This window comes from Drosophila pseudoobscura, chromosome 3, assembly GCF_009870125.1.
Source record: "Drosophila pseudoobscura strain MV-25-SWS-2005 chromosome 3, UCI_Dpse_MV25, whole genome shotgun sequence".
In the NCBI taxonomy this organism is placed as follows: Eukaryota; Metazoa; Arthropoda; class Insecta; order Diptera; family Drosophilidae; genus Drosophila; species Drosophila pseudoobscura.
The window spans coordinates 17,788,123-17,803,011 of NC_046680.1; the positions used below are offsets into that span (position 1 = coordinate 17,788,123).

Sequence of the window (14,889 nt, forward strand, 5' to 3'; positions counted from 1 at the left end):
AATGCGCGCCCAATTAATCGGGTCTTATCGATATATTTTATACTCTTTACAGCACTGACATTCCTCTTACTGATGTGTTTTACAGCACTTCACCTATCGGGAAATCATCGGTACAGTGATATCGGTGTTCTTCCAGCTCTAGTCCTCCAAAGCTGTAGAGGCGCAATTTTCAAAGCGACAGTTTTATTCGTCCCGCGCCATTCGAAGAGTTCAGTTGTTTCTTGCGTCGTGTGTGAAAAGTAATTTAGTTGATCAAACTCGGCTTACATGCATATGCATACATACTCAACCAGTTAAGAGGCACTGAGAGAGACCAAAGAGTCTCAAAACCAGCTTAGAGCGAGCCGACAAGTGTGTCTCGCAGACAGCATCCGCTCTTGCCCGTGCAAGTAAGCGAAACAGCACTAGCTGTGTTATTTTGGAGTCGTCTTCTCTTGCTTCTCTCTTCTACGTGGAGCGTAGCTTGGCGACCGTCTTTTCTTCAGCCAAGAAATCATTCCCCACGCTCTCAGCTCCGCTCGCGCGTTATTAACAGCTCTCGATTGTGTAGGGTGTGGTGCTGGGCGCGTTTTCACATTTGGCGCACGCGAAACTCAGGCAGATTCATCAACAGTTTTCCCAATAATATGTGGCGCCCCAAGATGGTAAATAACGTGGGAAGCACGTTAGCTGGCTCCCTTTTGCTGGGACTTGCCCTCCTCGCCACGCAGGCAGAGGCGCAGAGGACGCCAACCATTTCATACATCACACAGGAACAGATCAAGGACATCGGCGGCACTGTCGAGTTCGACTGCTCCGTTCAGTATGCCAAGGAGTACAATGTGCTCTTCCTCAAGACCGACTCGGATCCGGTCTTCCTCTCCACGGGCTCCACGCTCGTCATCAAAGACTCGCGCTTCTCGCTGCGCTACGACCCCAGTTCTTCCACCTACAAACTGCAAATAAAGGACATCCAGGAGACGGACGCTGGCACCTACACCTGCCAGGTGGTGATCTCCACCGTGCACAAGGTGAGCGCCGAAGTCAAGCTCTCTGTGCGCCGCCCGCCCGTTATCTCCGACAATTCCACGCAATCGATTGTGGCCAGCGAGGGCAGCGAGGTCCAAATGGAGTGCTTTGCCAGCGGTTACCCGACCCCGACCATCACATGGCGTCGCGAGAACAATGCCATTCTGCCAACGGGTGAGTCTTTCTTCCACAAACTTCAATGTTTCGAAATTACTATTTACCGTTTTCCGTGCGGGATGTGGGTTGTGGGGCGTTTAACCCATGCCATGTATTACATGTACAACATAGCGTTTGATGGGTGCTCTGTTCTGGCGCTCTCCTCTCTCGCTGCTTGTCTGTCTGTCTGTCCCGCTTCGACCATAGTTGGGAGAGAGAGAGTGTGAGTGCTTTTGTGTAGGTGTATGTGTGAGAGTGACCGTGACTCACTCAGGCGTCACCTCTCAAGCTTTGTTTATTTAGTTGTTGCTATTATGCCGTTTGCCTGCTGTCTTCTTTCACCTTCTTTCTCCCCCACAAGCCACCCCAGCGCAACCTGTTCGGTGGCCATATTTTGCAATTGTTTCTTTAAGGGAGCGGTGCCAGTTCTAGGCCCTTGATTTTATTGCCATGTACACTGGCTCGCACACTGTGAAATTTCATTGGAAATTCCACGCTGGACAAGTGCCAAATGCTTTGTGTTTTCCGTTTCTTTGTATTTCTTGTAGAGAGCCTTTCCTTTCCCGAAAAGAAGGGAAAAGCTAATAAAATAATTTGGTCCACAGGTAGAATGCACCGTTCTTGTACAAGGTTAATCCCGTACAGGTGCTAGCTGCTGTTCTACCTGAACTATGACCCTGCGCACCGAACCCTCCGTAATGGTTTCTTAACAAGATCGCAGCGTCATCGGCAGCGGCAACAAAAAAGCAATTAGTGTAACTAATCCGATAGATACTTAATGTCTAATACCTGGAAAGAAATGGTGGGCCGGGCACACCCTATACCACACCACACTACACTGCGCTGCTCTGCTCGTTGGGCGTCGTATCTGAACTTGTGCAATCTTTAATTGGGGTGTAGGGGATCCAATACCATACTGGAGTAGCATGCTCAAAAATGGAACTGGAAAGCAATAAAGTGAACCACAATAACGTGGATACGCTTGATGGCAAGTCAGAAATGGCTTAACTTTTTCCTGCTGTTCCCATAAATCAAAGGCCTAGGGTGGGTCCCCGGTTCGGTACGATACGGGTCTGGGTCTGGGTCTGGGTGTCCAGTGTTTGCCAGGAGGTTTCTGTGTGGAGTTTCACACTTTTTTACGCTCTAATTTAAAGAGCTTAAGCAAACAAACCCAGGCTTTGAAATGCGCCAACGAGCCGATCCATGCAGTCATCCGTCCATCCATCCAGGAACCATCCAGGGACTGCAAGGGTGGAGAGATGCGAGTGCAGAAGGCGTGCTCTGAAGAGAACTGGAGGAGTTGTTGCCTTTTGTGCTTCATACAGCATTCCCATTTCCATTTCCATGCACATGCCCGTTCCCGTTCCCGTTCCCGCTCCCATTTGCCATTCCGAGTTTTTGAGGCATTCGACAACTTCAGCACGCGCAATTGCTTCCGCAACTTGAAAACGTTCCACGGAACGTTTGATGGTCCCCGGGCCGAGGTCCTGGGCATGGGCAAATGGGCAAAGGTATGGGCTTAAGCAAACATCGGGAACAACGGCCCGTGCAAATGCTTTTTGCTCTGGAGGGCTGTTTCTTACGTACGTATCAGACACGGTCTAGGCTTTGCTCTCGGCTCCCGGCAATGGGTGGGCAGCAGGGGAGGGGGCACGGTGCAGCAAAAAACAGGGAACCGTGAATGAAAGAAAGAGTAAACAACAAACAATGCTAGAGCCTGAGAGCATGGTTTCTGCCCCTGTCACACCCCTGGCCAGACCAGTCCCTGCCCCACCCCGCCCTACCGTGCTCGCCTGGCTACATAATTTTTATTTTGATAGCCGGCGAATACAATCGAAGAATACAAAATATACAAAATATATAAATTACAAGCTAAAAAGGTAACCCAAACAATGGGTGTGCGTGTGTGTGTGTGTGTTGTGTAAAGTGCAAACAAACAAGCCGCAGCGATCCGAGCCGATCCCTTGTCTAAGCAACCCTAACCCCCCAGGCGAAAAGGGTACGCAGTACCCAGCACCCAGTACCAGCGTCCCGCCCAGGGACCAAGCCGGAGGAACCCCTAATCAGCCATTTCCGTTTTGCCAGCAGTTTTCGGGGTGTTGGGCTGGACTCCGTCGGGGAGTCGAGAGTGCATGCCAATTTGTGCGTTGCCATGCAAATCAATTGGTTATTCTCCTTTTTTTATTGAACACCCAAACAGCACTTTGGAAGAGATAAACAGAGAGAAAGGGAGAGGGAGAGAGAGAGTATGAGTAAACAGAGACATGTGCATCGACTTGCACCTGGCTCCCATTCAAATTCGTGCTTGCCCCAGCGAAATCACACTCGTATTTCCATAATAAACCTCACCTTGAGCTACTGCTCACGTGAGGAGTTTGTTTTCTGCTAAGAATGCTGAATTTGCTGAAGCCTAAATAGCAATCGCAATCGACAGCAGACAGCTGTCGAAAATTGGGTTATTGTTTGGCTTAGTTTCGGCACAGGAAGTGAGCAGATGATACTTATCTGGGATCTGATCGAGGGATGCAGATCCTCGGATCATGCTCAATTAACTTTAATTGTTCCATTATGTGTGATCCAGCGAGAGTTCTGTGAGATATACAGAAGCTTCTACGTAAATTCCAGTCTTGGCAAGATCTGTTCGGACCATCCCCAGTCCCTCTATGACGCCCTTCTGCTGCTGTTGATTAACTTTTATGCAAATTGTTGTATGGCAAATTGCGAATTAAACTCAAGTGAGCATTATCAAGTACTCCAATCGCGCCCTTAAATACAAATGCAATTTCGCCCACTCCCTCGCTCTCTGTAGTCCCTTTAGAAGGGTGCAAATCTTAAATTTAATAATATTTACGCTTAAACATTTCGATGCGCAATTGATGCTCCTCTCGAGATCTCAACAGGGCGTGTGCCCAAAGCCCAAATTAGTTGCCCGAGAGTGCAGCCCAGATTCCCATTTAATGAATAATGGAAAAAACATTCTTCAAATGCCGGAGGCAGCAGCTGGGAATGAGTTTGAAAAGTATTTGCAAGTAATTAGGTTTTTGCGAGGTAGAGGGAGTCCTTTGATGACGATGGTCATGTTTTTATAGGTCCCCTTCTGCCGTTTCCTCTTCCTGTTTGCAGCCGCAATTGCCTTGCTGCATCCTCTTTGTTGCAAAGTCAAAGTACAGCGAAACGAGACCAAGAACGACAACGATAAACGCTGCTGATGACGTACTGCCATGGAAAACTTGTTTATAAATGTTGGTTGCTGGGGCAACGACCACCTGGTCAACATGGGGCAACCACTGTCCGCCACCGTACACTGCGAAAAATTCAATAACAACTAAGGCAAGCATTTCTAGTTCCAGGGAAAGTGTGTGCTTAGATACTCACTCTTTAAGAGGCCGTAAAAGATGCCAGATTCTGCTTTTAATGAGCATGTTTTAGAGATCTATCGTCTGGCCGGGGATTTAGATGTCTCAGTGGCCCTTAGTGGTAATAACTTGTTAGTTAATAGCTGAACTGGTCTCGTCTCTCAGGCCTCGATCGTCCCAGTTTTCTTTTGGGCCTGACTGAAGCCATTTTGTCCGTTCCGCTACCCTCCCCTCACCACCACCAGAGCTTATCACACCAAAAAAAGGAGAAAGGGAAGGGGGAGGAGGAAAAGTGAGAGAAATAGAATTCATTTCAATTCATGTAGCGCTCTTTGTGTGGCAATTCCTGTATTTATTTAGCACTTTTAGCTGCATGTTTCACCTTCGGAGCGACCGAGCGACCGGAGCGACCGGCTTTTTAATCCTTATCACACTCACAAAGGATACACGACTTTCGTTTTCCTCTCTCTCCTCTGCAATCGGCAATCCCATCGCATTGTTTGCTGTGGTACTTAGTCAATATTTGTTTAGGCACTCGGCGGCACACACGGACATTGTGCAACAATCTTCCTTTTTCATTTTTTGGCGTAATTGCTATTTTAATAGTTTTCTTTTCATGCCATGATTTATGCTTTGTAAGCGGCCACTACGGTACAGTCTGCACTCGGCCACATCCAAAGAGAATCCAAACAAGAAGCAAACATCAATTGAGTTGAGGGAGAGAGCGAGAGAGAGAGAGAGAGAGCTGAGTGTAATCCAATAAATGGCATGCCAGGCCGCATAACTCGGGTAGCTATAATGTACTACTCGAAAGAAGAAAATCACTTTTGAAAAGTCAACAACAGAGTCTGTCGTCTCTCGGGTGGTGGACCTGGGACGTGGCTCTCTCTCTCTCTGTCTATGGGATGGGATGGGTGGGGGGTCACTGGGGAGGGTGTCTCCATGTCGCTGTGTGCGGTTTCAAGGCGAAGGCAGTGTCTGAGGCGCGCTACCCGCCAAAGTGGGTGCATTCACATGTCTCAAGAGCTTGTTATAGGCTCGATATACGAGTATCTATGTGTATGCATGTGTGTGTGTGTTCCCCCCAACACCAACACCAACACAAGGGAAGCCCTTACTTCATGTGGATGGATGTTCCTTGATGAGTTTGGGTGACAAAACAGGAAGAGGCGACAAATTTGCACAGGCATGCAATTTCTTTCCATAAAATACAACCATGACTATGAGAATGATGATGATTATGATTATAATGATGATGACGATGATGTTGATGTTAGCGATGGGGATGGGACTACATCTGCCAGGTGTTGGTTCAAGAAACGCTCCCCGTCGTGGGTTTAATCAACTCTGTCCACACTTGACTTCTGGGGCAAGACAGAACTGGGCGGTTAATTGAGGATTTGAAAATGCAGTTGGGTCTCCACTCGGGATCCATGCATCCTCTGAACAGCCTGTTTCCTTCCACATCAATTTAGCTATTAGAACCGAAGCAGAGTGCTCCAATTAATGAAATCACGCCGGGAAAAATCATTATCAAGTCAATGAAATGGAACAATTTGGTCAATCCTATTACGACAAAAAGAAGAAATGTGAAAATCATATTGGGGAAAAAACATTGTGTGCACTTTTTAATTGGATTTTTGCCAGGCCATACGCAGGGCACAGAACTGAGAGGTGTGTGTGTGTGTGGGAACGAGAGACATGACCCATCTGTGACTCGCCCAGAGCCATGATGGATCGGATCGGATTGGATTGGACTGGTCTGGACTGGACTGGAATGGGTTAGGTTGGGTGCGGGTGCGGGTGTACACTAGGGCTCGTGCCTGGCGCTTTGTGAGTGTGCTGTGCAGTGGGCGAAGCGTCATTAAAAGCGCACCCGTTCTGCCACTGGATTATGGCGATGAGTCACACGTGTCGCAACTGGCATTAACATTCATAATTTCCACGCGGCTCGGTTCTGGCAACTGTTCCTCAGAATCTGTTGACATTTCAAGTTGAGGTCGAAGAAGAAGGTGCTGTCTGGGGCTTTTCCTGCGCTTTCCTTGCCAAATAGCAGGAAATTGAAATGGGAAAAAGGAAAATTCAAATATGGCTGCAGGCCCAGACGGGCCCGGACCGGCACACCCCTCACCGCTCCGCACCCCCCAAAAAAAAAACAACACAGCTCGGGGTTGGGAAAAGGGAAAGGGAAAGCGGTTGCATCAATGTTTTATTTTTTTCCCACTTAGTTGTTGTTTCGACTGCCGTGTCGCTTGTTTCCCTTATGTTGTCTGGCCCTGCCCTCTGATTGGTGCACATACTTTTTTGCATGCCAAATTCGATTTCCACTTCCAGGATGCCTCGGTGGTGGTTTCCTGCTGACAAAATGGCGTTCACGGCGGCAGCCGGCTTCCGAATAGTTTAAGACCATTAGAATCGGTGGCGGCAATCGAGTAACCCTTTCCACCGAACTTGTCACAAATTTTCCAAGCGAGCGCGCCCGCCTCATAACGCTGACGCATTTAACCGTTGACGGGCCACAGACCCGGACCCAAAACACAAACAGCTACAGCTGCAGAGCTCCCACCTTCGTCTACACCTGCCACAGTTAGGGGTAACCCTGTCAGGGTTTTCAATGCATTTTCCGTTTCCTCGTGCGCCGGCTTTTCGAGAGTCATCGCTGCGTTCCCGGTTATGGCTGGGATCCTTTCAGAACCAGACCAGACCATACCATTCTAGCTCCAGATATGTACCTGCCTGCACTTTGTCTGCATCACTTCTCACCTTTACCTTTACCTGTACCTTTACCTTTGCCGCTGTCTTTGCCTTTGCCTTTGCACTTTGCACAATTTTCATTTTCTTTGGGCCTTGTTTTCGTTTGCCTTTAACTGACAATTTATCTCTGGCTGTTTGCCTAGGGGAGAGACTAGGCCTGGGATGGTGGCAGGGGTGTTACCAACGTTGTTTTCATTTTGTTTGATGGCAGGCGGAGACAGTCCCAGACAGGTTCGGTTCCTGCCCAGGCCTGGTCCAAAACAAATGGTTACTCCTCTCTCTGCCTGTCTGATTTTTCATTACTCTGTGCCGACTCGCCTCTTCGGGGTCTGTCTCCGTCTCCGTCTCCGTCTCTGTTTTTTCCTTTCTGATTCTGTTTTCCTTTCATTAGTTGTCAGAGAGTGCACTCGCACTCCGCCCCTGAAGCGAGGCACCGCGTCATCCTGTCGGGCAAAGTGTTTTTAATTCTCTCATTAGTAACTGAAATTACTCCACACACACAGCCAAGATTCTGTATTATGGATGATGGATGGTGCTTGATTGTGGATATGATATGTACTCTGCAGACTCCACAGATCTGTGTGTTTCCGGTTCTGTTTTGGTTCGCTTTTATTGGTCCCTGATGACATGCGGGTTCCTTACAGCATCACTCTCTCATTAGTTTGATTGTACAGAAATGTTCTTCATAATTTGTCAATATTTAATGTTTGACCGGATCAGCTAGATGCAGAGGCAGAGGCAGCGGCAGCGGCAGAGGTACAGTCTGCATTGTAAGATCTTTCGTAGGCCAACCCTTTTCCTGGCTCTTGTTTCGAAGTCGAGTGATATATGAGTCTCGTTTGTAATTAGATGCATTACAATGTTTTTCGATTCCTGAATACAATCCTAAATCTAAAATATCTCGAATTCCGTTTACAATTCCTATTCGTGAGGGGTGTTCCGTTTCAATGACTTTCTGCTCTACTATACGATCCATTTGACCCTTCAGAATGAACCAGATCTGGAGTCAATTCGGAGAGCATTTATATGGGGTTTAATTATAAACAGACTCGGAATTTCTTCACTCCCAAGAAAGAGCCATCTGTGCACTCTCTCTCTCTCTCTAGCGTTCCCTGCGATCTCTCTTCTGTCGCATAACTAATTAGCAATTAATTATTTGCCGCTTTCTGACACGCCCCAATTACGCGTCTGCACAGCCCAAAGCCCGAGAACGAGGGGGCAGGAGGGAAATATAGTTTACATGCTAACGGTAAAACGGTTTACAGGCGACAAATGTTCTGGGAAGCTCTGGAATGCCTCCACACCTGACTCGCATATCATTTCGTGCTCCAGCAGACACGCGGGCGTCCATCAAAGCAAATGCTCGTATAATAATACAACAAAATAAAACAAAAAACAGTCGAAAAACTCAAAACTCTTTACTATGCTTAGACATTTGTCATTTTGAGTGCGTTCCCTCCCCCCAGCCCTTCCCCGTTGAACCCCAAGCATTTGCCACTGCAGCTGCGCTTTTGGCCCAGACCAAGACCAGGCCCAGAGTCACGCTGCTGCACTTAAAGTTCGCTGAGAGGCAGAAAACAGCAGCAGAAACAGAAAGAGAAACAGAAACAGCCATTGGGATTGAGGGATAGAGAAAGAACCTGTTTTGGGCCTAGCCGAGTGCTCATGACATGACAGCCCATTGGCAGGCACAGTAAACGCTCGTAAATTACAAACGCAACAAATTTCATTTGTTTGCCAGAGGGAAAAATTATCTTTTACGGCTCGCACTTTGTTGTGCTTTTTATGGGAACATAAACATCACTTGCATTACGCATTTTTGTGACTCTCCTTATTTGTATCATAATTAAACATCCCCGATAGATACTTAATATTCCATCCACAAGATTTCACTACTAGATCCTGGAGCTCTGAAAGGGATGGGTGCTCCTCCCATCCTCCCATTCCAGTGTGATCCCCTGGAAATGGGGCACTTGATAGCCATTTCTACCCCACATTCGACACGCTACTATATTGCTGGAGTGTTTGTCTTGGGCTTGTGTCCAATGGGTGGCGACAAATGCTTTCTGGTCATGCTGCTGCTGCTCCATTGGACTAATTAAACAAAGCCCACGACTGTGTCGCTCTCTGGAGTCTTCAAGGGATATCTGCCATGCCATGACATGTGTGTGTTTTTCTAATATTGAAATGAGTTTGTTGCGTTGTTTCCTCCAATGCCCGCATCACGATGTTGCCCCCCCGCCAGCAGAAGAGCTTCGTTCGTTCAATTTGCTGCAATTGTGAGGAGGCCGCCTTAACCCATTGCCATGTCGATTACTATGGCTACAGAGGGTGGGAGGGGGGAGGTGTAGGGAGTCGGGGACAGACTGTCAATCCAATTTTAATGAAATGTGTTACTTCGATTCCCAGGCGCAATTAATTTGAAATGTTTCAGTCGAGTAGGCATGCCGCCCTGTCCCCCCGCTCAAACCCTTTGCCCGCATTTGGAATGCAATTCGCATGAAACATACAATATTTCCAGGGCATTCCGGAGTTTTGGTCAATGCTCTCTCTCTGTCTCTCTCCTGCTGCTTGGCAGTCCCTCCCCGGACTTTCTGTGTAGTTTGTGTCAATTGTTTGAGCCTGAATTGTTTTGGCAAATGTTTGAAGAGCAGCCACAGCCACAGACTCATATGTATACCATCTACGAGTACTCGTACATCTCTCTGTGCGGTTGAGAGGGGACTGGGAGATCCCTGGGCTCATTGCACTCGTTGCTCTCCCTCTCCCTCTGCATCTGCATCTCTCTCTCTCTCTCTCTCTCTTTGCGCTGAGCCAACTTCCGGTTATGAGCCCAGCCAACACTGAGGCTGAGCGCACCTCTCGCACTGCAATTCCTATTCCCATTCGTATTCCCGTTTACGCTTCAGTTGCTTGTTGCAATGCAGGCGCCTCACCACCCTCCGCCCTCCACTCTCCACCAGGCCCCTCTCGTGCTATCCTTTGGTGCACTTATGCCTAAGTGCAGCCGCGCTCTACGTTTTTCAAAATTAGTTGGCAGCAAAAACAAGCAGAAGCCGAAGCCGAAGCCAAAGCCAAAGGCAGTAGAGTCATAGGCACACCAGCAACAAAATGGTTTACTTGTTAGAGGTCATTAACGTTGCCATTGTTAGTGGAGCGAATGGCGGAGACGGGAGTGGGGAGTGCGAAGTGGGAAGCGGGAAGAGCGTTAAAGGCAGAGAAAAGGTCACCCACACACAAAGTGCTAACGGATGTGGCCCCGGCTGGCTCATTAAAATCAGATTTTTGACTCTATTTTCACTGCACAAACACAAAAGGCTGAGGCCCGACCCGCTTAGAGCCGCTTCATTAATACATGCACTAATAGTGGCTTGTTCTCACTTGAACGCGCCCGCTGAATGAGATATATAAATATGCAATATAATAGATGTATAAACCTTACTCATGATCGCCTCTCTGTTGTCTTTGATCCATTCCAGATAGTGCCACCTATGTGGGCAACATACTGCGCATCAAGTCGGTGAAGAAGGAGGACCGCGGCACCTACTACTGTGTGGCCGACAACGGGGTCAGCAGGGGAGATCGCCGCAACATCAACATTGAGGTGGAGTTTTCGCCAGTGATAACCGTGCCACGGCCCCGTCTCGGCCAGGCGCTGCAGTATGACATGGATCTGGAGTGCCACATCGAGGCCTACCCACCGCCGGCCATTGTCTGGACCAAGGATGACATCCAGCTGGCCAACAACCAGCACTACAGCATCTCGCACTTTGCCACCGCCGACGAGTACACCGACTCGACGCTGCGCGTGATCACCATCGAGAAGCGCCAGTACGGAGATTATGTGTGCAAGGCCACCAATCGCTTTGGCGAGGCCGAGGCTCGTGTGAATCTGTTCGAGACGATCATCCCCGTGTGCCCGCCGGCCTGTGGCCAGGCGTACTTTGCCGGAGCCGAGGATGTGGCTGCCACCTCCTTTGCCCTGGTGGGCATCTTGCTGGCGCTGCTCTTCACCAGATAAGCCAATGGTCCCCCCACTGACTCTGACTACAAACGCTCCAAGTCCAAACCATCAATCAGCCCTCGAATACATAAATATATACTATACATAGATATAATATATAGTAACCTACATCATATACAAATCAATCCAACAGACGTCGCAAAATGATTCGATTCCCTTTCCCTCTGTTCCTGACTATGTTTTGTAGTTTCTGTTTCTGTTTCCTTTTGCTGCCGTTTCCGTTTCGCCCTGTCCAATCTTCAAACGTCCAACATTATGTCTTAAGTTAAGTACGCTAAGTGAAAGGGCCCACGATAACTACGATATAGTTTTTTAGAACCGAACCCAAAAGCCGAATCAAGCCCAGCCACCACATTCGTCCGCTTTGTTTTCTGATCTGGCTCTGTATATGTTTTAAATATGTATTTTATTCTAAGCTAAAGACAATGACGACGACGACGACGACGACACATCACAGCATTCCAATTACACAACACATCTCAGAATTATGAGAGTATTTTATGTTTATTTAATAAATATTAAAGTATTTTCGTTCTGCAAAACATGATAGACCCAAAACCTCAAAATCTGCATTGGAATCGCGGCAAAATTCATATCCGAATGAAGGCAAGCAACATCGTTGTGTACATCATTAGCTCCTAAGCGCAACTCGAAATTCTATTGAATACCGACATATTGTATGCCCAATTTGTAATGAGGGCGCAACAAAAAATCAATTTCGACTTTGTACTAAAATATAAAATCCAAAACAAAACGAAAAAAAATGAATAAAAATATATAAAAGTAAGATTTATAATTTATTTTCCCTTCGAGGGATGTATCTATCTATTTTGAGCTTATGCATTCTAAGAATTGCTTGAATTATTTAGTGGCCATAAACGAGCCCTCCATGGTGGCCATGCGATAATACAGATTGAACTCTGATTCGTAGTCGGAAAAGGTGCCGTTGCTGAAGACCTTTGTGGGAGGCACGTAGCGATTCAACGGATTCTCGAGTATGAAGTGATAGATGCGCTCAGCCTTTTGCAACTGAAGTCTGGACTTCACGGCGATGCCCGTTAAGCTGTCCAGCTTTTGTTCGATTTCCTCCTGCTGCCGACGTGCCTTCAGCTTCAAATCGTGCGGATCCACTGTGGAGAAGGGGTAACCACGGGGTCAGACACGGAAATGATACAAAATGTCTACTCGGAAGGGTCGAGAATGCGAGCTTACCAATTAATGGCTGCAAATTCAATTTCAAGTCAGACGTGTGTGCGGCAATTGCCGACGCCCACAAAATGCGTTTACGGACTTCCTGCAGGGCCCTGAAGGGTGTCAGCAGATGGCCCGGCACCAGTTGAACGGTGGAGGCCAGCTCCTGGACTTCAACGATGAGCGGATTGGCCGACAGCAAATCGGCGCTACCAGAGAAGAGAAATATTAAATATTAATTGCATTCTTGTTGGGGGCTACGACTCTGATCCCCACTTACCAGGATCGGGGTACGCAGCTAAACTTTACCAGCGGCATTTCAGCGAACGTGTTTAGTTCGAGAAGGTGGCAGGGCACAAGGGTGCCGGGCCCAGATGTGTGAGTAACTGCCGAGCCGGCTGCTCCTGGCACCAGAGTGGAGTTGGCAATGCTGTTGTTGCCATCGAACTCAAGCTTGGTGCTACAGAACACACTGTCGTTGGCCATGTAGAAGCTTTCCGAGCTCAGCATCGACATGTTGTTGACCTTTAGCTTGGTGCTGATCAGCTGAGATTTGGCATTCTGGCTCTGGGTGGCTGCATGCATGTCATCGAGCAAGTTCTTCATCATGTTCCTCGAGTAGAGGATCTTCTCCTTTATCTGCGAAAGCTGGCCCATATCTTCCTGTATGCGATTGATGGAGGTGCTTACTGCGCTGTACACCTGCTTCACGGAGCTTAGAATTAGATCGTGATTTTCCAGCTGCTTGGCGCCTGCCTTATGCTCCTGGCGCAGCTGCTCAATTTGCTCGACGAGGAATTCGTTGCGGGCCATATTGAAAGTCCGCATGGTAAACTGCACAAGAAAGTCGCTGATTAGCTCGTCCGTGCTGTCCTCGTCGGTACTGGCAATCGCATTGAAGCTGTTCACCTTCTTTTGCAGCTCGTCAACAAAAGGAGTATAGTCCTCGCAGAAGCGAGCCTCCAGCTTGACCAACTCCTTATCAGCAGAAAGGTACCTGGCCGCCAGTCCGAGCATCTCCGCTTTGGTCTTCAGAAGTTTTACCTCGTAGTTGGTCAAAAGGGGCTTGGCTTTTGGGGTGTTTCCCTTATTCGCCGTACTTAGTTGCGTTATATACTGCAGCTGTTTCTCCTTGATCTTCATTATTACATTGAAAAGTGGAGCACTAGGAGTTTTAGAAAAGATGCTCCGCATTTCGTTCCAAAGCCGTTCCTTGGCCTGGGCCAATACGTCTGCACTGTTTGTCTCGTCATTGCAGACACCATAAAATGTATCTAGCTCCTTGAGCGCCTGTTCCACTACCTTGGTGGCCCGCTTCTCGCTAGCGTTCTCCGAACTCAATTTGACTGGTGTGCTCGCCAAGATTTGGGCCTTGTTCCTCAGCTCCTGCTCATACGATTTTTTCATAGACTCCAGTTTCAGCTCCAGCATATTGCACTTTGACTCCAGAAGATCTCGCTTGTTCTTGGCCCTAATGGTTTGTATGTCTGCGAATAAGGTAGGAGGTTAGAAGATGACATTTTCTCTGTGCATTGCTCACTCTTTGATTTGATGCTGGCGGAAAGTTTATTATACTCCTGTCTGGCCTCCTTCAGAGTTTGTTCTGCAGTCTCCTTCTCCTTCGTCAGCTCCTTCATTTGTTGGAGCCTTTGAAGCTGCGGTGGTAGAAGGCTGCGCGAGGCTAGGGGCACCACCTTGCCCTTATGACGCTCCACCTGGGCGATGAGCAGATTTGCCCTTACCTCCTCCACCTCTTCCCGAGGTCGAACACGTCTCTGCAGTTGCGCAAAAAGCTGGTGGGAGCCCGATTTGAAGATGCTGCGATCGGATATTTGACAATCATGAATGTCCAGCGCCTATGGCTTCGAACTTACTTTCTCAGATCATCATCGGCTGGTATGACACTGGGCGCACATCCAAGACTTGTAGCCCATGCTTTAAATGCCTCAATTTTATCAGAGTGTGCCATTTTTAAAAGAATTTTTTTTTGTTGATTTTGCGCGCGGCCATTGATATGAACGCGTCAGTCAGATATACGGCCTGACTGTCCGAAATATACCGAAACATACCACCTCATTTAAAAAATATACCGTAAGTATACTGACGAATTCAAGTTCTATTTACATATTCCTCGTTTTTCATATTCCGACGAATATTACTAGCTATATAAAATATTTAGCCATGCCCACATAATTTTATACGATTAATTAATCAATTTTCTACACAATTGGTTAGTTTTTAGTCCTTGCTTTTATTGTATTTATTGTAAAAAAGGGTTAAACGAAAAAGTTCAACAAAAAAACAGTTGCAATGTTGCTGGTATTTGAAGACGTGATGCGTGTATAGCCCTTTGTACACCCTATGTCGCTAATTTTTATATGAAGATCAAACGTAATTTAT

At 47.6% G+C, this 14,889-nt stretch overlaps 2 protein-coding genes across 2 annotated transcripts; one reads left to right on the top strand and one right to left on the bottom strand.

The window, feature by feature from the left end:
- Positions 1-167: 167 nt before the first annotated feature.
- Positions 168-12,053, top strand: Lac (septate junction protein lachesin). Its single transcript, XM_001361516.5, has 2 exons — positions 168-1,182; positions 10,754-12,053. The coding sequence occupies exons 1-2, from the start codon at positions 627-629 to the stop codon at positions 11,293-11,295; spliced, it is 1,098 nt and encodes a 365-aa protein (XP_001361553.4). The 5' UTR covers positions 168-626; the 3' UTR covers positions 11,296-12,053.
- A 29-nt stretch (positions 12,054-12,082) lies between these two features.
- Positions 12,083-14,538, bottom strand: dgt5 (dim gamma-tubulin 5). The gene is made up of 5 exons (XM_001361517.5): positions 14,364-14,538; positions 14,030-14,307; positions 12,770-13,976; positions 12,511-12,698; positions 12,083-12,428 (listed from the first exon to the last, which is right to left on the bottom strand). Exons 1-5 carry the CDS (start codon positions 14,456-14,458, stop codon positions 12,160-12,162), a joined length of 2,037 nt encoding a protein of 678 aa, XP_001361554.3. The 5' UTR covers positions 14,459-14,538; the 3' UTR covers positions 12,083-12,159.
- Positions 14,539-14,889: the final 351 nt, after the last annotated feature.